At 35.1% G+C, this 23,663-nt stretch overlaps 1 protein-coding gene across 1 annotated transcript; it reads left to right on the top strand.

The window, feature by feature from the left end:
• Positions 1 to 17,705: 17,705 nt before the first annotated feature.
• On the top strand, positions 17,706 to 22,249 carry LOC104613125 (protein LIGHT-DEPENDENT SHORT HYPOCOTYLS 10-like). Its single transcript, XM_010280827.3, has 2 exons — positions 17,706 to 18,346; positions 22,111 to 22,249. Exon 1 carries the CDS (start codon positions 17,792 to 17,794, stop codon positions 18,320 to 18,322), a length of 531 nt encoding a protein of 176 aa, XP_010279129.1. The 5' UTR covers positions 17,706 to 17,791; the 3' UTR covers positions 18,323 to 18,346; positions 22,111 to 22,249.
• Positions 22,250 to 23,663: the final 1,414 nt, after the last annotated feature.

Raw genomic sequence — 23,663 nt, 5'->3', positions numbered from 1 at the left:
GGATGCCTAGATTTGTTGAAGCTTTCCAATGTTCAAATCTTGGGGTATAGCCTATATATATATATATATATTTTTTTTTTTTTAATATCTAGATTAGATATGGAGAAGTGAAGGAAAAAAGAAAAAAAAAAGAATTTAATCTATTAAAGCTTCAAAAATTATCACGATATCTCCTAAGTGGTGAAAATTATAGTGGTAGTCCTTTCCCTCCTCACATGGGACATGTGATTAGATATGTCCACATTGAATGGATCCAAAGTCTTGCTGCAATGCAAATCATTTTTCCATTTATATTTCTCATATTGACTTTGAAATGTTAGCCGCACTCCGATTAGATTAATTTTTTGTAAATTTGCAAAAGCAATAAGATATGTAATAAATCGCATTATCAACAAAACCAGATGTCTTTTGATGCCACAAATTTTCCCTTTCTCTTAGATATATATTTGCATAATCTTTTACTTATTTTTTCTTCTTTTTCATAGTGAGGGTTTGTTCGATTGGTCTTTAAAAGTAAAGTGGGTGAAAAAGAGATAATGTGCTTTGCCCTGCCCATTTTTGTCATTTTGAAATGTTGTCTTCTTGCACACATGAGTATTCAAAGGGGATTTTAGTAAGTTTATTTATTAATGCGTAGGTTCTACTCGAAACTAAATGGAACTAGCCTTGAACTAGCCTTGAATCAACCTACCCTACTTGTTACTATGTAGAGTCTGGTTACAAATTCTTGGAACCAACCCCCACACAAGCCGGTTCCAAGGTCTAGGGCTTTACCCTATCCAAGGCAATTCCGACAACCAACCTTGGTTAGCCTTAGTTGACCTTGGTGGAAACAATCTTGGAACTGAACTTGCCTTGAAATAAACCCCAAAGTACTTTCAAGATGTGATGATTTGGACCCAAGCACTTACGGTTGTAAAGACCATGATCTCACTTAACCATTGAGTCACTTAAGTGATTTGATAATTTTTCTTTAATTTAATATTTGAATTTGTATAATAAATAATGCAAAAGATAATATTTACAATATTTAATGTATAATGATAAGTTTTGAACTATATTATTATTATTATTATTATTATTGAAAAACAAGTTTTTAAAGAAAAGATCCCTCTTTTGGGGTATAAAAAAGCATGGATTCGATAGCTAAACCCTAGAATCACCAAGACCAAAATCGACTCTAGATTCTAATTTCTGCCTTGGAACCAAATCATAAGAACCCATGCTTATACCTATTTGTCACAATGAAGGTTTAGGGAGCTAAGTGTGACTACCCCTTGTACATGCACATTGCTATTGTTTATGAGGAATTTTAATGATTTTTAGAATTTTTAAAGAAAATATTAAAAGTAAAAATTCAAAAGAGAAAATATAATAATGGAAAGTTATATAATAGTCTGGAAATAGACTATTATGCAACATTACAAGACAATCATTTGTCATTTGGATATACTAGTGTAGCAGTGCTATGCATATGTGCAAAGTATATATGACACATGGAATTTGGATTTATGACCTGCACCAAAATGAAGGTAAGTATCCCTTTATATAGCATAGATAATATAGATATATTTAACCTAATTTTCTTTCAAATTAAATTTCTTATTCTTTGAGCACATGTATCTGTAGTCAACAAGTTTCATCATTGGGTCTTCAAGCATATCGGCATCACTTCCATCTTCAATGAACCAGAATATATTTTGTGCCAATGTTCCTTTTACCATTATTAAGACCTTTCCATGCTTTCCAACAATTTCTCTTTATTCCTGTTGATAAGAAACCATAGAATAATAAAGAAAAATACCTATTTAATTGACCCCAAAGTTTTACGTGGAGGGGTTGTCACGTAAAGTAATTAGACCATCGAAGGGGCTATTAGCTAGGTCTTCCCACTAAGAAGACTGAAGAGAGAGAGAGAGGTCCATTTCTACCAATAGTAACAAACGTACGTTTGAACATATATGGCAGTGTCTTTGTGCCTTTGTGCTGACTTGAGCATACGGTTCACTTGTCACTCCGCACCTAACAACTTGGCAAAGGAATCCGCCAATAGTTGCCTTCTCTGTACTAGTGCGTTATCTTGACTATCTTCCTTCCTATAAGGATATGTCAACAATCAACAAGTCTGACGCTAATGACTTCTCCAATTTCAATCGAAAATTGCTCGAGCATCAGCAGAAATGTTGTTCGAGTTAATTCCATATATATATGCCATATCCATGGAGGAAAGCAAAAATAAACCAACTAGTAGTCCAGTTTCCAATGTACCCAGAGCTTGAAACACGCCTGACTCCCTATGGTGGCTTCACCCATTTGACCATGATAGCTCTCATGTTGGTCTCGATCCTGATGATGAACTGGTTGTTGAATATATTGACTGCGAATTGTTGCCATCAATGCCAAGCTTGTATATATTATTGTTCTTTCCATTACACCTACAGTCTACAGAAGGGATGGAATTAAGAGTGAACAAACTCATTGCACTCAAAAGATAGTCGGTGTTCTCTATACTGTTGTGGTGGTCTGCCCAAAACCGGCATTTTCAAGATTGCTTTAGATTGCAGTACTCTATCATGTTGAGCTTCCTCTTCAAGCTAAGGCCTTTCCAATTGTATGTTTGTGGATTATTCCCGTTGATCTGACCAGCAAGTGCAATGCTGATTAATTTAATACTCAGCCAACTAATATTAATAATCCATCTGAAGATGCATGGTGTTACTGCTATTAATGCCCAAGCAAATAGTTCTCGTTCTAATCTTTCATTGGGTTTAATTAGCAGGTAGCTAGCTCTCTTCCACCTGGTGGTTTTTCATCCAATCTATTCTCCTCGGAATTCATGCAGGCACGTAATCAGCTTCCCTGCCTGAGTGATTCAGCCTTCCAGCAGCCCTCTAACTAATGTGCTATTCTTCTACCAAATCAGACTGTCAAAGTGTCAAATCTTTGTTTCTTCAGGGTAGCACAGTACTCAAATATGCCATTAGAATAATTTTTTTGAAGTGAAATCCTGTGGCTGATGCAATGATTCCTGTCCATGCAGCCGGCGCTTTGTCCGGATATCAGAAAGCAGCTCCCGTCCTTATTTACCTTCTGGCCGATACTCCTAATAAGAGGTCAAGTTCGAAGTCTAGAGATAAAGTGTTGGAGAGAGATTCAAATTTACAAGAATCTCTCTCCTCCCTCTCGTCTTTTGTCCTTGCCGGGCCGGGTTGGGTCAGGGCGTGGGCGTGGGTGCGGGTGCGGGTGCGTATGCATGTGCGTGTGCATGTACATATACGTGTATGTGTACGTGTACGTGCAATGCATCAAATCTTTTTGGTCTAATCGAATTACACATTTTTTTTATAAAATTGAGTCTTTTCAATTTCGAATTTAATTTCAAATTAAAACGTTTTCTTTTTTGTGTCTCTTCTTCCTCGTGTTTCTTCGAACAGTGCATCGAACAGGTGCACTGTTCTGAAGAGTCTCTTGTTTGAAAAGACACATCTGTGTCCATTTGGGTCTGAGAGCACTCTATAAGAAGAGTGCTAGCTGACCTAGTACACATCATTTTTCGACATTCTTGTTTTCTCTGAGAAATCTGAGCATCAATCTTCTATAGTTTGTGGAGGTCTGGTAAGCGAGTGCATGCCTACTAGTGGCCTGTGGGCTGTTTTATCTTGGCGACCAGTTTGCAATCACTTGACTGCATCACTGGGGGCAAATACGGTTTTAAGGAGAGTAACCAAGTGGCATGACTCAGCCCTCCATCTTCTTTTAATTCCCAGTTTCGAGTTCCTACAACAACTTTACATCACTACAACTTCGGTTTGGAAAGCGATTATCGATAAGTTCCATCTGCTCTCTCTTTACTATTATTACAACATTCTTAAAACTGTATTTATGGAACCTATCTTTGCTAACCCCTTCATGAGGAACCAGATTCTGTCAACAATTCCTGATTTATCTAAAATTGAACACTTCAATGGAACCAATTACAAGCATTGGAGACAATGCCTGTTATTTGCCTTAGAATAGTTAGGGGTAGCTTTCGTTTTGATTGAACCGAACCCATTAAACATGGAGGAACCAACCCGTTCTGTTGTTGTAAAACATTGGGCTACAACCGACTGCTTCTACACCAATCATATCCTAAACTGCTTGTCCAACGAACTATACATTGTTTATTCTTTCTACAATTATGCCTATGAAATCTGGAATGCATTGGACATTAAGTATGCTATAGAAAATGCCAGAAATAAGAAATATGTCATTGCCAACTTCCTATACTTCACCATGAAAGAAGACATTGACATGTCTGCCCAAATAGATGAGTTCCAGGTTCTTGTGGGGGAATTGGCAAAAGAAGGCATGGTACTGCCAGATGAATTCATTACCAGTTCTCTCATAGAGAAACTGCCACATACATGGAATGATTTCAAGACCAGTATGAAGCACAAGAGGATTGACACTACTTTGGACCAAGTAGTGGCCCGAGTTAAGATTGAAGAAAAGAACATAAAGAAAGATGATGACCAGTTTTCCAAAACCAATCTGGTGGAGGAAAAGACTACAAAATTCAAAAAGAACTTGAATGTGAAAAATGATCAGAAATTCAAGAAACAACAAAAGAAAGGAAACTACTATGTATGTGGCAAACCCGAACATTACAAGAAGGACTGCCGGTACCGAAAGAATAAGGATTCTAAGAATCCGAAAGTCAATTTGACTAAGGATGTTATCGCAGCCATGGTAACTGAGGTAAAATTAGTTGATAAGCCGAAAGAGTGGATACTAGACATTGGTGCTACCAAGCACATCTGTGGGGACTGCATTTCCTTCTATGAGTATACAACTCAGACTGAAAGAAATCAAGCTTTCATGGGAAACTCAAAAACTTTGAAGGTCACTTGCAAAAGAAAGGTGCTCCTGAAACTGACTTCAGGAAAAATTCTAATGTTGGATGATGTACTGCATGTGTTGGAGATCCGACGAAAGTTGGTATCGGGAGCACTCCTCAACAAGGTAGGACTGAAATTCACATTTGAAGCGGACAAGGCCGTGTTGACTAAAAATAATGTATTTATTGGAAAATGTTACAATGAAGGAGGGTTGTTTGTACTGAATGTTTCTAATATTATTATGAATAAAATTATTTCTTCTTCTGCTTATATTGTTGAATCTTTTGATATTTGGCATGCTATACTAGGACATTGTAGTGCTCCTTATTTAAAATGTTTATGTAAATTAGGAGTTTTGGATGTTCCTATTAATTTTACAAATGAAAAATGCCAAGTAGGTGTAGAAGCAAAATTTACTAAGAAATCTCATAAAAGTGTACAAAGAGAAACTGAGTTACTATAATTTATTCACTGTGATGTAGGAGACCTTAAATGTCATGAGGCTAGAGGAGGAAAAAGATACTATATAACCTTTATAGATGACTTCTCTAGATATGAAAAAGTAGTTCTACTTAGACCAAAAGATGAGGTTGATCAAGCTTTCATAAATTACAAAATTGAAGTAGAAAAGTAGTTAGAAAAGAATAAAAAGACTTAGAACAGATAGAGGAACTGAGTATGATGGACAAACCATTAGGAAATTCTTTGAAGAAAATGGATACATGAAACCACAGCTCCCTATCAACCTGAATCTAATAGAGTTGCAGAAAGATTTAATAGAACACTAAAAGAAATGATGAATGCAATGCTAATTTGTGGGGGGAAGCAATCCTAATGGCTTGTCACCTATATAATAGAATACCACGCAAGAAGAAAGGACAAATACCCTTTGAACTTTGGCATAACAAAAAACCTAGTTTTAATTATCTAAAAGTTTGGGGCTACCTTGCAAAGGTTGGAATACCTGAACCTAAAAGAAAGAAATTATGACCGAAAACCTGTGACTATTTGTTCATTGGCTATGCACAAAATAGTACAGTTTGTCGGTTCCTTGTAATTAAAACAATTGAAAATGTTACCGAAAATAACACAATAATAGAGTCCTGATATGTAGAGTTCTTTTAACACATCTTCCCTTGGAGAAAATAAACATTAAATAAGGAACCTTCCCAAAACCAAGTTAGAAACCAAGAACAAGTGAGTGCTCAAGGAATCAGTACTTCACTTAGGTAAGACCTAGACTTAATGAGAAGTAAAGGACAAAGGAGAGAAACAAACTTGGGTGATGGAATGTTCACATTTCTGGTGGATAAGGACCCAGTAACCTATCAGGAAGCCGTAACTTCACCTGATGCAGTTTTTTGGAAAGAAGCCATAAAAAGTGAAAGACTTTTTAGTCACTAATCACACTTGGGAACTTGTAGATCTCCCATCTGGAACTAAGACAATAGATTGTAAGTGGATCTTTAAGAAAAAACTAAAATCAGATGGCATAATAGACAAATTCAAAGCCAGATTAGTTGTTAAGTGATTCAGACAAAAAAAAAATGTAGACTTCTTTGACACCTACTCCCTGGTTGCAAGATTAACAACATTTAGGGTTTTGTTTGCTATAGAATCCATTTATAAGCTAGAAGTTTATCAAATGGATGTGAAAACAACTTTCTTAAATAGGGAATTAGAGGAAGAAATTTACATTAGGCAACCTGAAGGCTTCATAATGCTAGGACAAGAAAATAAAGTATGTAAATTAATTAAGTTTCTGTATGGCTTAAAACAAGCTCCCAAACAATGGCATGAAAAATTCGATAATGTGTTAGTAACTAATGGATATAGCAGAAATGATTATGATAGATGTGTCTATAGCAAATTTGAAAATAATACAGGAGTCATGATTTGTCTATTTGTTGATGATATGCTAATAATGGGAACTAGTCTAGAGGTAGTAAAAGAAACAAAACAATTTCTAATGTCCAAATTTGATACCAAGGACTTGGGTGAAGTTGATGTAATCTTGGGGATTAAAATCCATAAAGGACAATGAAGCTTTATTCTCTCCCAATCACATTATGTAGAGAGTATTCTTAGGAAATTTGGACACTATGATTATAAACCGGTTAAAACACCTCTTGATTGTAGTATTCACTTAAGTAAACATGTAGGAAAACCTGTTTCACAAAAGGAGTATGCAAGTATAATTGGATCTGTATCTTACTTAATGAACTGTACAAGACCAGACATAGCTATAGCTGTGGGAAAATTAAGTCAACATACTCATAATCTTGGAAATAAACATTGGGAAGCTTTAGTAAAATTATTAAAATATTTAAAAGGAACCATAAACTTTGGTTTACATTACTTAGGTTTTCCTTTGGTTTTAAAAGGCTTTATTGATCCAAATTGGATTTCAGATTCAAAGGATAGTACTTCCACCAGTGGATATGTGTTTACTCTAGGTGGAGGAACAATATCGTGGAAATCGGTACAGTAGTCATGCAATACAAGTTCAACAATGGAGGACGAGTTTATTGCACTAGAATTGGTGGGATCCGAGGCAGAGTGGCTAAGGAACTTGTTGGCAGATATACCACTTTGGCCGCGGCCGGTTCTGTCGATATCCCTCCATTGTGATAGCTAAGCAGCAATAGACAGAGCCAAGAATCAGACGTACAACGGTAAAAGAAGACACATCCACTTAAGGCATAACTTTGTAAGACAATACTTCAGCGAAGGTATAATCACTTTGGATTTTGTAAGGTCTGAAAAGAACCTTATAGATTCGTTAACAAAACCACAAACTTCTAAGGTGGTTTATGAGACATCGATAGGAGTGGGGCTAAAGCCTGTTACAAAGTCATTAGTGATGGACACCCAACCTCTGTGAAAGGAAATCCCTGGAATTAGGTTGAATGGATAAAAACGAGTCACTGGATGACTTGGGAAAGCACTATCATTTGTATCCCATCTCAGATGCCAACCTAAGATAGTGCTCACTGCAAATTGAAGAGGTTGATCATGAGACTCTTAATTAGTTAGGAATAGTGTGAACAGTGCACACTAATAACTAACCTAAGTGAGTGTGAAGTGTGGCCACTTCTCTGAGAGATTTAGGGTTGAATTTCTAAACACACATGATTCCAAGAGGGGAATATGGCTGAAATGTTCCAAAACAAAATAACCACTAAAGAATTGGTGAGTTGAGTTGATTGGCCGGTTGGCTAGTTACGATAAAGAGGAAAGGTTGATGGAGTCTGACTCCACCCGTACTTTGTAACATAGTCTGTCATACCTAAGTGTTGATTGAAGTCCAAAAGACATCATCATGAATATTTTTCTCACTGCGATGCTCAGACTATTCGATTTTCTTGTAATTTTGAATCTTGTGGGGGATTGTTGGAAGGAGATTCAAATTTACAAGAATCTCTCTCCTCCCTCTCTTGTCTTTTGTCCTTTGCTCTTTCCATCTTTGAATGACTCATTGTCCTACATTGCTTGAGAAAGGAGTGGGAGTGGAGTATATTTGTAGTTTTGCTCCTTCTATGGGTAGCGACCCATAGGAGGAGATGACTATAGATATTCCATGCAGGGGGGGGGGGGGGTTGGGGATGCTTTTCACACACGCGTGCCGAGCCGAGTTAGGGTGCGGGCGTGTGTGCGGGTGCACGCGATGCACCGAATCTTTTTGGTCTAACCGAATTACACATTTTCTTTTTTAAAATTGAGTCTTTTCAATTTCGAATTTAATTTCAAATTAAAACATTTTCTTTTTTGTGTCTCTTCTTCCTCCTTGTGTCTCTTCGAACAGGTGCACTATTCTGAAGAGTCTCTTGTCTGAAAGGACACATCTGTATCCATTTGGGTTTGAGAGCGCTCTATAAGAAGAGTGTTGTCCGACCCAATACACACACCATTTTTCGACATTCTTGTTTTCTTTGATAAATTTGAGCATCAATCTTTTGTGGTTCACGGAGGTTTGGTAAGTGAGTGCATGCCTACCAGTAGCCTATGGGCTGTTTTATCTTGGCGACCGGTTTGCGATCATCCAACTGCACCATAGGGGGCAAATACGGTTTTAAGGAGAGTGACCAAATGGCACGACTCAACCCTCCATCTTCCTGCAATTCCTAATTTCGAGTTCTTGCAACAACTTCACATCACTGCAACTTTGGATTGAAAAGTGATTACCGATAAGTTCAATCTACTCTCTCTTTACCATTATTACAACATAAAGAGTTACCTATTTGTGAAGATGGGTACGTGTGGAACACCTACATTTGAGCTGTGCTAAACATATATATATATATATGAGAATTGTAAGCTCCGCTTGTGATATTAAAATTCCCTCTAGTTGACCTAGACTCCTTGTCAACCTCATCAAGTGGAGATTCAAGAAATAGGAAAAGGATTTCAAAGTGAGTCTTCAACTAGTTTAATTTATTCCTCCTTCAACTTTCTTCTTCATATACCCCACTTAATTGACTTATTGCCTAAATTTCATTTGGACTACTGATTGATTTCCCTTTACAATATCATCGTTTTATTCTTTTTTCCTTTTCCGTCTGGTTATCTACTTATCTTTCCAAAAGGGTTGCAAAATTTCTTGGTGAAAACTTGGGAGAGGAATGTTCCAAATGTTTAACTCTAATGCAATAGAAACCAACGTAACATGTATTTGAGGCTTTGAGTTTAAGCTTATCTAGCTAGTTAGATAGATATATCCTGTTTTCTTCATTCAGAAACAAGGAAGTGTCCCCGATCTTGTAAGTTGTAACTTCAAATCGTGATGGGTATCATAGAAAGGACTTGACTTCCTCACAAAAAATCGAATCAGAATAAACAATTTATGGTAGAATCAGTCAACCCACTTTTTCCCTTAACTCTAGTCTCCCTTGGACTGCCATTATTGGTAGGGGTGTCAATTGACCAGTTTTGGTTTGGATCCAATCCGATCTAAACTTTATCAACTCGGATTTGGACAGTCCATTACAATTATTGGATTGTGCCAATCCAAAATAAATTGGTCCATACTCTTATTGGTTTGAATTAGACCTAAACCAAATTTCCAATAATCCGATTATGAGGCCAAATCCTTGTTCAATTTGAAATCAATCAAAACTGAAAACAGCATAAAATCACTTTTACGAAAGCACTTTTATAAAAGCAATTTTATAAAAAGTATTTTTACAAAAGCACTTTTATGAAAATACTTTTACAAAAGCACTTTTATGAAAATACTTTTACGAAAGCATTTTTACAGAAAACACTTTTACAAAATCACTTTAACAAAAACACTTTTACAAAAGTACTTTTACGAAAACACTTTTACAAAAGTGCTTTCATAATAAAAGTATTTTGACACAAAAGCACTCCTATGAAATCATTTTTACAAAAAAACTTTTACGGAAGTACTTTTACAAAAGCACTTTTATGAAAGCACTTTTAAAAAAGTACTTTTATGAAATCACTTTTATAAAAGCACTTCTATGAAAGTAGTTTTATAAAAGTACTTCTATAAAAGTCTATGGAATTACTTTTCGAAAAGTGCTTTTAGTCAATAAAGTGCTTTTGTAAAAGCACTTTTATAAAAAAAAATTTATCAAAGTACTTTTACAAAAGTGCTTTTTCAATGCTAAAAGTGCTTTTATATAATTTTTGATATTATTCGGTTTGGATTGAATTTGATTTGGATTTGGATTGGATTGAGTCCAGTCCATTTATTAGTGGACTCAGATTAGACTGGATCGAGTTGGACCAAATCCGTCCAATTGACACCTCTAGTTGTTGGAATCTTTAATTTTAGGGCTCACTAATGGAATTCCTGGGTACCGGAAATTATACGGGAGGGGTAGGAAAAGGGTGGGGCAAGAAGTGGAAAAGTTGTGTAATTTGGTTATGTAGCCTCTGCCTGTTCTGTTGGGTGCTTTGTTTGGTTTTGGTTTTTAAATTTGGGTAGGTTGATTTTTGGTGGCTGGGATCGTACGTTCTGTTTTGTGGTCATCCGGTGGTGTTTTCTTTGGGGCGGGACCCTGGTTCATTTTTTATTAACATTAAAAAAGTATCTACTTAATTATATATTAGCAGTATAACAAGGAAACGGTCTATCTCTGACACTAAATTATATCAAGCTAAGTTTCACTCTCAAAGTTAAATCATAACACCATAAATAAATGAAGAAAATAGTCTCTTCGAATGGTTCTAGAACCATGTGCTTTGGCATCCAACTATAATTCAGTCCTTATCATTAGATTTCCGTAGTCAAAAACCTAACTACAGATAATCGATCTATTGACAAATTTGAATCTAGAGGATTAAAGTGCACATCTAGCAAAAACTAAGACTCTAACAACCAAACCCATCCCATCAGTAGAATTAGCACCCGCCCAACAAGGTGCAGTCCAATTATAAAAAGTTAGCTCATTCATTAGTTTTGTAATCTTCTATTGGGAAGTGAAATCTTGTATTTACTTCTTTGTTGTTGCATTTTCTTTTGTTATTTCATGGTTTCTACTTTCTAGCACAACAATAATAAAGAGAAAAAAGAATAAAATTCAAGAAAAAAATGTAGGAGATTAATTGTCAAGAAGGAAGAATGCTCTTTTCAGCCATGACTGTCCCCTTAAAGATCATCTAAACCACAAAGCTTCCAAGGTCTGGCCATTTAATTAACTCAGATGTTAAGGCTACTATAGAACTACGTACCCACAGATTAGACCACAACGATGAGGAAATGTACATTCATTTAACATGGTATAACAATGGTTGCCTATCTCTACAAATAAACCCCCTACAAGAAACTTTAATCTAAACTGGAATTACAACTCTAGCTTCTCCTATTTCTGAAGAATATGGTTCCTGTCATAAAAAAAAATTGATCCCCAACAAGAATATAAACATGCCGCACAAGACATACCCATATATAATACTTTGGGATGTTTTAGGCTTTTAGCTAACGTTTCTCATCTACCAGCTTGTAGACACCCCGCCGGCCCCTTTTTGTCTCCCTAAATTTTTCTTGTTAATCAATCTACATAATAGTTATATCAAAGGTAATTAATAAATACTTCCTAACACACCTCTTTCTTAATTAAGTTTATCATCTGAGGATGTATTTCAATGGTTTCTTAATAATGTCTTCTCGTTCTTTCTTTTTGTATGCTTGAGTTTCAGTCAGTTATTAACTTAATAAGAAATGGATCCATGACCATGCATATATGTTAAAAAAAAGGCTGTGAGCATCAGTTTCAGTCAGGTACTAACTTAACAAGTAAAAGCATGGCTAATAAAAAACTAAAAAGACTACAAATAAGAGATGATATACAAGTTTTTAAAAATTAATTAAGCAAGAGCCCAAACATGCAATAAGTTAAGCATCAAAAGATAGCATTATATACCCATGCATGAAATTTGAAATTTTGGCATAAAAATATGCTTGCAGAACTCTAATAAAACCTAAATACAATAAAGAGCAAATATTCAAAGCTACACTACCTGAAAAAAGCAAAATAAAATCAGTAAAAAATCCAATTGATTGATCAAACAGAAAACTCAAAAACTAAGAATGATTTATTCTGAAACTCAACATGTTGAACCACTAAAGCAAATAATTAAACGAAAAGAAGAAAATAAACAAGTTGAAACATAAAGGAAGGAGTAGAAACTTTATTACAGGCTTCTTTTTTACCTCCTTAAACCATCTTTGTACCCTGTTCAAGTTTTGAAACCCCAAATAAGAGCCTTCTTTGTAAACCATGGTGGAATAGAGAAAGTCCTAAAAACAATTGAGAACTTCATAACTATAGATATTTGAGTTTCCAACATCTTGGTTTATTAGTAATCTTAGGTTGGATAAAGTGACAAGAGTGTTTTTCTTTTTCTTTTTTGTCACAAAGTGACTGGAGTGTTTTAACCTTTAATTCAATCAAAAACAGGGATTAAAGGGTTGAGGTAGAATAAAAAGTTGAAAAAGGAAGAGTTCTTAAAAGAAATTTGAGAAAATTAAGAAACCAAGAAAGATAGTTGAAACTTTGATTTAGAAATATTATTGTCTCTCATTGGATTTTCAATGCTATAGAAGAGTAAAACAAATGTAGAAAAAAAAAGGAAGCATTAAAGCCAAGAAGAATATATGTCAGTGGAAGCTCAAAAAAAAAAAAAGAAAAAAGAAAATAAAGTATGGAATATGTTGAAGTGGTTGGGATATGAGAAGTATCTATAAAGAACTTTTATTTCTCTTTCCTGATTTTTGTGAATATATACAAAGAATGCCTATAAAAGATCAGTTGCATCTTTTGTTTTTATCATTTTTTATATAATCTCTATTTGGAGAAAATGGATTGAAAAATGGTCTTTCACATAACATGCATCATAGTTTTCTTAGCAACTATAATGCTCTTTCACAAACAATGTATTTTTTTTTTACTTACTTTAATATTTCAGTTCATATATGTAGGCATATAATGTTATGTATGTATGTGTATATAGAAAATCATTTGATAATGGATATTAGAGATTATTAGTTATAAAAGATTGAACCATGTTGGATACTCCATGTTTTTTTAGATTATAGGAGTTATTTATTTATAAAATCAAGATACTCTCTCTCTCTCTCTCTCTCTCCAGAAAGGAAAGGCCTTTACACCTAACCTAGAATAGTAAATTTTGGTCACTAAATTAAAAACATATTCTAGCAAATTCTCTTTGGTTTACCATAGAAAATTAAGCTGTCTTACCTAACCTCAATTGTCTGTCATAATCATGTCACATTCCATTTTACAACTCAATTTGTTCCTTTGCTGACTAACTTCATGTCATCCTAGATATGTATAGTTTGGTGGGGCTGAACCACTCTTTTCATTGAAAACTAAACTTTTCTATAATTGTAGTGGTCTAATTAACTGAGCTGGTATTGAGAAATGATTTAGACTAACGTAGTTGTCTTTGTTAGGTAGTTCTGAAGTGGTATCCATATATATCCTCAATTTACAATCTTAACCTTTTTATGTATATCATTTGAAAATGACAAATAATATAGAAAATTGATCATAAGAGTTCTAACTTAAGATGAATTATACATACACAGAGATTTTATATATATATATAGATAGATAGATAGATATTGTGAGATCAGCTCTGACATTCATCAGACTGGATGATTCTCTTAAAACCCTCCTCATGGGTTTACCAACTCTACATTGGAAATTTCGTGGGTGCCCCTCAAATGAGCTAAGTACAGCATTTTATGTATTACACTGAGCCTCTAAATGATATTGAAGGTGGCCTACATCATGTAAGAATTGCACTACAAGCAATCACAGAGACGTTGGATTATGATGATGTTCCATGTCACTGCAAAAAAGAAATTTGACACATGCATTAGGTTTATGTGAAAGTAATGTGTCTTGGAGAAGTGAACAATAAGAGTTAAAGTTTCAAAGCAAGATTCAAATAAATGACAAGAAACAAAGTAAGAAGCATTCATCTTTGCTGGGTCCACCAAATAGTTGAACAGAAAGCACCTTGAAATTGAGCCTGACCTGATAATAACATTATGAGTATTTATTTTAACTTTGATCACTTACTGCACAAGAGATGATCAGAAAAAGAAAAAGGAGGAAAACAAATTAAGAGCAAAGCACATGAAAAATGGAAGAAATAAGATTCATCAGATCATTTTCAGTTGATGATTATTCCAGTTCATTTTGAACATGTTGATTCGTTTTTCTTATTCTTAAGCAAATTAAAACATGTTATCTTCAATCTATTTCCCAATATCCACTTCATTCAGGCTTAATAAAAAACTAATAAAAAAAAATATGAGCAGCCAAACATCTCATATGACCATGCCTGGTGGGTTGATGCATGAAAGTATGAGCTAATCAATTCTATTACTATAAATATATGTGAATAAAAGTTTTAAAGAAGGGTTCCTCAAGGCAGCAGTTCTCTTAGGCATGAACTATATATGAAACATACCGACAGCACCGAAAGGATGAAATACCATTTGTACACGAAAGGACAGCCTCGAAAAGGCAAAATTAAACAACATAATTAAATGGTACATAGAGGACAATTGCAAAGAAGGATTGGACCCCACTCGAGGGATCCCACAAAGAGATGTATAGTTGAGCTGATAATTGGCTAGGTCACGTAATCTTGATCGTCCATCCATCAACTCTTGGGAATCCCTAGGGGAGTAATCATTTTGAAACCTTTCATTTGGGATGAGTTGGGATTGGGGAGCGCTCGTCACTTGAAATTTCTTCTATTTGGCAGATTTCAGAAACTGTCGAATCCATGTCTGTTGTTTCTATTACCACGCATGGAGAAGTAGATCTTCTTTATATATAAATATAATATTCTTGATGAAAAATCGTATTTGGGTGTCAATTAAGTCCTCTTATTAGCTAGGCTCCATTCGAATTTGGCGCAACTAATGGTACTTGTAATAAACCTCTGATCTCAAGGTTAATTTAGTCAATGAAAAAAGATAAATAATCATTACTCATAAATACATGTAACAAAGATGCAACGACCATGCATGTATAGAGAAATGTCTAAATTAATTAATTGCTAGAAAACTGGAGCAATCCCGATACACCACGTACATCAGGCTAAGCTTATGTTTTAGTCCGGATTTTTTGCTCACGAAAATTCTCTGTCCACACCTACCCACATAACATCACAGTCATACATGAAAAATATCTCATTCTCTTACATGTTATTGTGTATGGGGAGATATTCCTAATACGTGGAAATAATATTCTCTTAATAGATGTGAATAGAATTATTGTGAACAGGAGATTGGGAGTCATGACATTTTAATGTTAAGACTTGAAAGAGCCTGGATCTCCTGCCCACGTTTATCACAGTCACACATGGAGAACATCTCATCCTCTGCATAGTATTATGCAGAGGGAGATGTTCCCAACAGGAGGTAGTGTGTTGTGGGTAGACGTGGGCAGGAGATCCCAACTCGACTTGAAGGTTAGGACTGTAGATGATTCAAACCATATTCCGAGATATATTTCAAATAAAGATTTTCTTTTTGATAATAAATTAAAAATTGTTTATTAATAATGAAAGCTAATGGACAAGCTCTTTTTCTTAATCACATAAACAACCGTTGGCCTTTGCTATATTATAGGTCATATCTCGATTGTTGTCCTTTTGTATCCTCTACGCGCGGAAGCATTTTCTTTTATAGGGATTTGGTCTCCCGTAGAGGATCTGAGCTCCACTCTCACTGAAGGCAAGGGTACAGTATTAGAATTTAGAACCAACCCAGCCAACAAATTGTTAGGTTCCAGGTCAAAGGAGAAAAACCAAATTTTCCCTGAAATTTTTGTTACGTTTATTCCAAGTTGTACACATGCATTCACGAGTTTCTTACACTTTAAAGAAGTACAATTTTCATTAATTAATGTAAAAAGCAATTTCATCTAATCGACTAAAATGCTGAAAATATTAAGAAAAATAGAAATATATACATTCCATCAGTTGAATTTTTCATTAAAGTATGAATTGTGAAAGAAATCTGGTGAACATGAATTAACAATATAAACTAATTATTGAACATAATTGTTAGAGGATAAAATACTATTCAATGATATCACCTGAAAGTTTAAGCTTTTAGGGTTAATGGTCTCTTGGCAAGCATGTTTAATCAAATGGTTTAGTGTTCAATCCTTCTCACTCCAATTATAATTAACTAAATTTCAATACAAGGTATGAATGGATTTATATTCCACACTTGGAACCCAATAAACTTTCATGATAAGCAACATATTTGGAGACATGAAAACTAATAAGCGATCTCAACTAGCTAATAGAGTAATAGCTTAAACTTTCAGGTTTAACTGTTCCTTGACAATAATTAAATGCACTACTGCACTAATGGACAACAATATAACACCACCTGGAGCTCAAGGGTATTTAAGTTTTGTTCTTGAGGCTCAGTTCCGAAGGAGTACAAATACAAATATGTAGAGTAAAAACCTTTTATATTTTGTATTATCTTATATATATTTACACTCTACGTATTTGTATTTGTACTCCTTCCAAACTAAGCTTGAAAAATTTAGTACAGTGTTTGTTAATGCTTGCCACAATAAACTTTGAAATCTAAGGACAAATATACAATATAAATTAACCATCACCAGCAGCTAATTTAGCATGTAGTACAGTCGGTTATTATTTAGTATTATTATCAATTAAGCACTAGCGATAGACAGATAGTGATGGTGGGGGAGAGAGAGGGATAATTATAATTTATAATAAATAAAAGAAAAAAAAATCTATTGGAACCAACCATCTCGCCTGGATATTCTGCTGGTTCATGCCTACCCTTTTCAGTATTTTGGTTGAAACTGTTCAATAGTTGGGAAATTCCGAATCCACCCTTGTCGTTGTTGTTTTTATCTCCTCCTTGGAGTCGACTGTGAAGAGATTAATGGCATGTACAGAACTGAAGAGTTTCTATTCTAAGGTGGGCTCATGGCGATCTGAGTCACAAATTAACCCAGACTGAATCAACCGACTTATTAGAGAGTTAGAAGATGGTAGTTACTGGTTACTATGTGTATATGCTAATGAAAAAGAGAATGATTATGTTGGTGATGGCAAACAATAATTGTAGGTTTTGTGGGAAAACATAGCTTTAATTTAATGCTTGTATTAAAGAGAGAGAGAGAGAGAGAGAAAAAATGATCGAAAATGAGAGGAAGAAAAGGAGGAAGAAAAGCACCTCCATAGGGCCCATGGCATGTCTCCTCAGTAGGCCCCCGCGATGTGATCTCCATCTTTCTCCACTGCAGCTCCTCCTATTACTTTTGCCTATCTTCATCCCCATTTTCTTGCCTTGTTTCTCCAAAGAAAACAGCAGAAGAGAGTAGTGATCATCATCGGCAGGGGCGATGTCTACTGGCCGAGCAAAAGATTCAGCAGAAGGATCGTCGAGATCCGCTGGTGAACAGCAGCAATCGGCTCCACTGAGCCGGTACGAGTCACAGAAACGAAGAGATTGGAACACCTTCGGGCAGTACTTGAAGAACCAGAGGCCCCCCGTTTCACTTTCACAGTGCAGCTGCAGCCATGTACTGGAGTTCCTGCGCTACCTAGATCAGTTCGGAAAGACGAAGGTTCACTTACAAGGGTGCATCTTCTTTGGGCAGCCGGAGCCGCCTGCGCCTTGCACATGCCCTCTTAGGCAAGCTTGGGGAAGCCTCGATGCACTCATTGGCCGCCTCCGAGCTGCTTACGAAGAGAACGGTGGCTCTCCGGAGACCAACCCTTTTGGCAGCGGTGCAATCCGTGTTTATTTGCGTGAGGTGAGAGAGTGCCAAGCTAAGGCAAGGGGAATCCCATACAAGAAGAAGAAGAAGAAGAGAAACCAAATCAAGACCCACGACGATCCCAAGCCGACGACGACTATGCACTCCTCTTGATTCCTTTGCCTTCTTCTCAGAATGGTAATTATATTTCGTTTTACAATATAAATTAATTATATATATATATATATATATATATATACATATATGGCCGGTGGCTCTGGTCATATTCAACTTGGAAGCTGAATCTAGATAGTACTGGCCTACACCTCAACTTCATCTACTCAAATGATGAAAAATAATGGAAATCAATCTGTCTCTACTCTGTACAACAATTGCACAAAGGATTTTTGTTAACAATCCCCATAAAAGACCTGAGAAATGGGAATACCTGCAGCTAGCTGCTACTGTTAGGGGCTAGAGCCTGGTAGTTCAATTCTTGGACGTACTGTACATGGCAGCCATGAGATTGCTGAGATTTGGTGTTCCATCGATTGTAGCTCCCCACATCCCACCCAAAAGAAAATAAAACCAAATTGGTTTGTTATATTTGAGCCATGAATCTGACGACTTCTGCTACTAACAAGAACTAAAAAACAATTGATATCCATTAAACTACAGAGCAGTACACTATTAGGAGCAAATAATCAATTCTTTAGTGAAGGGGGCTGCATTCCCTTCATGGCAAACCCTAGTATCCGACAACCCCAGAACTGATTGCATAATTATTTTAAGAGTATGAACGAAGACTTGTAGAAAAAAAAACTGTACCCGATCGACAAGACTCTGAGAAAAATTTATACTCAGTAACTTAACAGGTTTTACCATCTCAAACATAAGATGCAATGATGAAAATGGGAAGAATCTCTCTCTCTCTCCCCCGCCAGAAATACTGTTTTTCCTGGTTTCACGATTTATAATATTTCTTAATTGCATGTCTACTTTTCGCTAGTTTTTGGCTCTTTTGAGATTCTGCACGATTTTCTGCCCCCCATGGATGGTTATTTATTTATTTATTTATTATTATTATTATTCATGGAGCTAGCTATACAAAGGTATGTAGCCCATCTCCAAATTAAGACCCATTGACCCTCTGGTGATGGCAGGGTTCGATCCCAACCCTCCACTACAACCGGCCAAAGACTTTACCAACTGAGCTGAGCCAGTGGGTACCTTCCATGGAGTGTCATGTAATGATATGATAAACCCTTTCTATGTAATTTGTGCCAGCATCTATATAATTCATGGACGCGGGGGGGGGGGCTTGTAAGCTTTTTGTATAACTTCCTTTTCTTTATTAAAACATAGTAATCCTCGCATAAACACAACCAAAATCATCATTGCATGTCTTTGAAATACAGCTGCAGCCAATGGCGCCTTTATTTAATTTAGCAAAGCAAAAAATGTCCTTCAGCCCTTTGGGTAGCCCTTGAATGAGATCATGGGGATGCCTGAGAAAGGTGTCTGGTTATATGCATACATTTGCATATTCTTAAGGACAATTTTGTAATATCATATGCTTATATAGTAATCGTCCTTCCTTGCTCTTCTAGATTGTCTTTTGCCACTATTTGAGATTATATATGTTGAAGTACGTGAAAGTTATTCCATTCTCTTACATTGCTTTGGTTTTCTTCAGTCAACAATGTACTATAACAGTTTCATTTTCACCAAAATAACCTTTTCATAGGGGCTAATAACCTTTCTTAATTATGAGCTGACCAGCTGAAGAATTTCTCTAGCAAGTTATGAAAATTGATATGTAGTACTCTAGATCTTCAAACCCTTATTGCCCATTAATATTGCAATCTGCATTTTCTGTCAGATCAGGTTCCTGAACATGATCCCAATAGTTTGAACATCTTGTCAATTAATGACAAATGAGATTCTAGCTTTTTTTTTCTTCTGTTTGATCTTAACCTTTAAGTCCAATGAGATCTAGTTGTAGTGGTTTCATCTCCTGTGCTTTTTGTGTTTGTCATTACTAATTATCTCAACCATATGTAGACCTATGAATGGAGGAAATATATGCATGCTTTATGAATTTTTATTTTAATTAGCTTTTCATTTGTGGGCTATTGATCATTGTTATTTGGTCGAGAATGATTTTTATCACCAATTTCTATCTACTTGATGTTTATACTGTTTAGGAGACTTATTCATTAACTCATGTTTGCTATGGTAGGATATATGATGAGTTCATCAATATAGAAATGTGGAAGAACTAATAGGTGGCTGTGAGGGTTTTATTGCACATTGAAGTCATGAAAAACGATTTTCTTCAACTAATTTCCACTTGGATTGAATTGCTCATAATTAGCACTTAATTCATTCTAGATATTGAAAGTTCTAGACTTTATTGAACCAAAGATGATTTTTTTATAGTAATTAAAAAAAAGTTATAGTGATCACTCCTCCATATGCTTTTGTTGGGTCTCTCATACTACAAGTTAAATGAAACAAAGTTATTCTACATTATAGTGTCAAAATTTCACTAGGGAACATGGTTTTTATCCTCAAAAGTATGAGTTTGTGATTATCATGGTCAGTAGTGCAGTGGTTTTGCTCACCAAAGAAATAGCAATTCTAATAAGCTCACTAGCAACTACTACTTCAAAAGGTCAACACATAAAAGGGCTATTATGCACAATGTTGATTTCAGCTATTTCAGGTATTGGAAAGGATGGACAGGATACAGATCTAACCTTTGCCATTTTTTTGCAATGGGTGCTTTTAGACTTGAACCATCATTCTCACCGTTGGCATATCCAAGTGGGCGTTGGCGTTGGGATCGGTGCAGGAAACGGGCTACTTAACTTGCAACCAATCAAAAGTGAATATGCCAGCATTCCGAAATGTTAAGGCATGTGTACAAAACGCTGGTGTGTTCACTCTTGATTGATTACGTAACCCGTTTCACACGCCAGTGTTCATAACAGATTCTGTGTTGTCTAAGTGGAGGATATGCATTGTTCCAACTGTATGCATATTTATCTAGTTTCATTGATGGATCTTTTAATGGACCCCCACCATAGATGATTACACATCCTAGACCTAGCAATTGGGTTGAGTGGGTCGGGTTCGGGTTGGGTCATGACACTTCGGGTTGAATTTCGGGTCGGGTTATCAAATGCTAGACCCTAACCCTAAATGCTCAGGTTAGGGTTGACCCATGGGCCAATTCGGGTCATCCCAAAAAAATAACTGAAATTTAAAAAAATTAAAGAAAAATTACATGAAAAATACCAAAAATTAAAGGAATTAACATTAAAATTCCAAATATAAAATAAAAAAAAAATTGAACACTTAACAATTTAAAGAGTAAACAATAAAGAGTAAAGACTAAATAAAAAAATTAAAAAGTGAAAACTTCTAACAATGCATAAATAGTCCCAATTAGACTTGACAATCGGATCAGCGGGTTGACCCATGACCCAACCCAATCCAGTTTATTTCGGGTTGGGTCATTCTCACATTCAGGTAGCTAAATATGAGACCCTAACCCTGTTTTTTCAGGTTGAATTGGATCGGGTTCGCGGGTTGGGTCAACTTTTTGCCAGGTTTACTAGTAATGCAAATTACATGCTATGTGGACATTCTTGATACATCTTCCTAAAAAAAAGGCAATGTTTGGTTTGAAGGAAAATGTAAGGAAAGGAAAGGAAAGGCAAGGAAACTTTTACAAACCTTATATAGGTTTTGATATCTTTTCCTTCCTTTCCCTATATTTTCCTTCAAACCAAAAATAGCCTAGGATTTTTTCAATCGGATTTAGAAACCAAAAATTTATTGAAGCAAGGATTTTTTATGAATTTATATAGTATAATGGTTATTATGACTCTTTAATGTTCTTCATTTAAATTTGATGATTAACATTCTTTGCTTGATGGTTTGCCTATGAGCAGGATCATGTCACAAGCTAATTATCGAACGGGAAGGAAAGCAAACGATATATCTTGAAATCTTGTAGTATTATTTCAATTACTGCTTTTATCTTTCAAGTGTTTAGAATCAAGAGCTAGTTACTATAGTACCTAGCTATTACAATATTCGTGTAGTAGCTTTCCCATTGTTATTACCTTTTTGCCCTATGTAAGCTCTTTTTACATCCCGACAGCTATAATTAATAACAGTGATTTCATGCTAAATGCATCACTTGCTTTGTGCAAAATTTGAGATTTCAGCTCAATTTTTCAAGCCTGAAATCTAATTAATGTTATATATTCTATTATATAAGTAGATCAGTTGATGCAATCCTACATGTATCATTGATTAATCAAAATATAGCTTGAATTTAATTGAACTTATGATCTACAATCTTCCATATTAATACAAAAAAATAAAAAATAGAAGAAACTTTTGGAAAAGAAAAAAAGTATCCAAATATTCAACTATATATTTATAAAAAGAATGCTTTTTGGTATAAAGAAGAGTCAAAGAAACTTTGAAGAATAGTTTGAACATTATCAGGATTTACTAATTTTATTGAATTAATAGCAAGAAGACTCTTAAACATTATATAGTCCCCTTAAATAGAATGAACGGATTCTACCTTGAAACTTAACTCTTGACTTCAGGATCTTTTAACGAAATGCATATCAGATGTACATGCATGAAATATTTAATGAAATGAAATGGAAAATAGATATATTTTTAGTGCTTGCTCTGCCTTTCTATTCTTTGTTCTTCTCTTCTCAAAAGGTTGACATTGTTATCATTTTTCACAGAGGAAACTCTTCATGTGTAGATACAAATTAAAGTTCACATAACAGTTGGTTTATTAGATTTCAACTTTTTATGATTATATTCTTTAATACTATAAATAACCAAGGTTAATTTGGTCTATTTGTGCCTTTTTATTGGATTTTTCTAATTTTTGTGGTCTCATTTTAGGCATTGGGAAGGGGTAGTTAATTTGATCCCCATTGGTCTCATATACATCTTGAGAATCTGATTATAACTTTGATTATTGTTTTTCAAAGAACAAGAGATGGTTCAGATATATAATGTTTCTTCCCCATGAAAGCTTTTTATTCCTATTAATTTTTATCTATAAAAGGACATGTAAAAAATTCTGGGAATTAAGGTAATTTTAATAAGATATACCACTTCATTTATGTACGTAGATATAAGTTATCATCAGCAATACTGATACATTTCATTCACATGATGAAAAGCATCTGCTTTTAAGTACTAATGATGGACTAAAATGCTTGGATTAACATAGATCATAGATGCTTCCATGTCCTATTATGAAACTCATGGCTACTATTTCTGGGACTGTTTTTTTTTTTTTTTTTGAATGAGATGAATTAAAAAAAAAATAGATTAATACAAGCAGAGAACAACAAACAGCAAAAGAACCCTACAAAAACTCAGGGCATCAAAGCACTGCTATGCAAGATTTCTCTATGAACACCTGTTTTTGCCAAAAAGTCTGCAACTGAGTTAAACTCCC

Source organism: Nelumbo nucifera, chromosome 1, assembly GCF_055504915.1.
Source record: "Nelumbo nucifera cultivar China Antique chromosome 1, China Antique-T2T, whole genome shotgun sequence".
Lineage (NCBI taxonomy): Eukaryota > Viridiplantae > Streptophyta > Magnoliopsida > Proteales > Nelumbonaceae > Nelumbo > Nelumbo nucifera.
The sequence above is the reverse complement of the archived record's forward strand: the minus strand, read 5'-3'. Positions and strand labels throughout refer to the sequence as shown.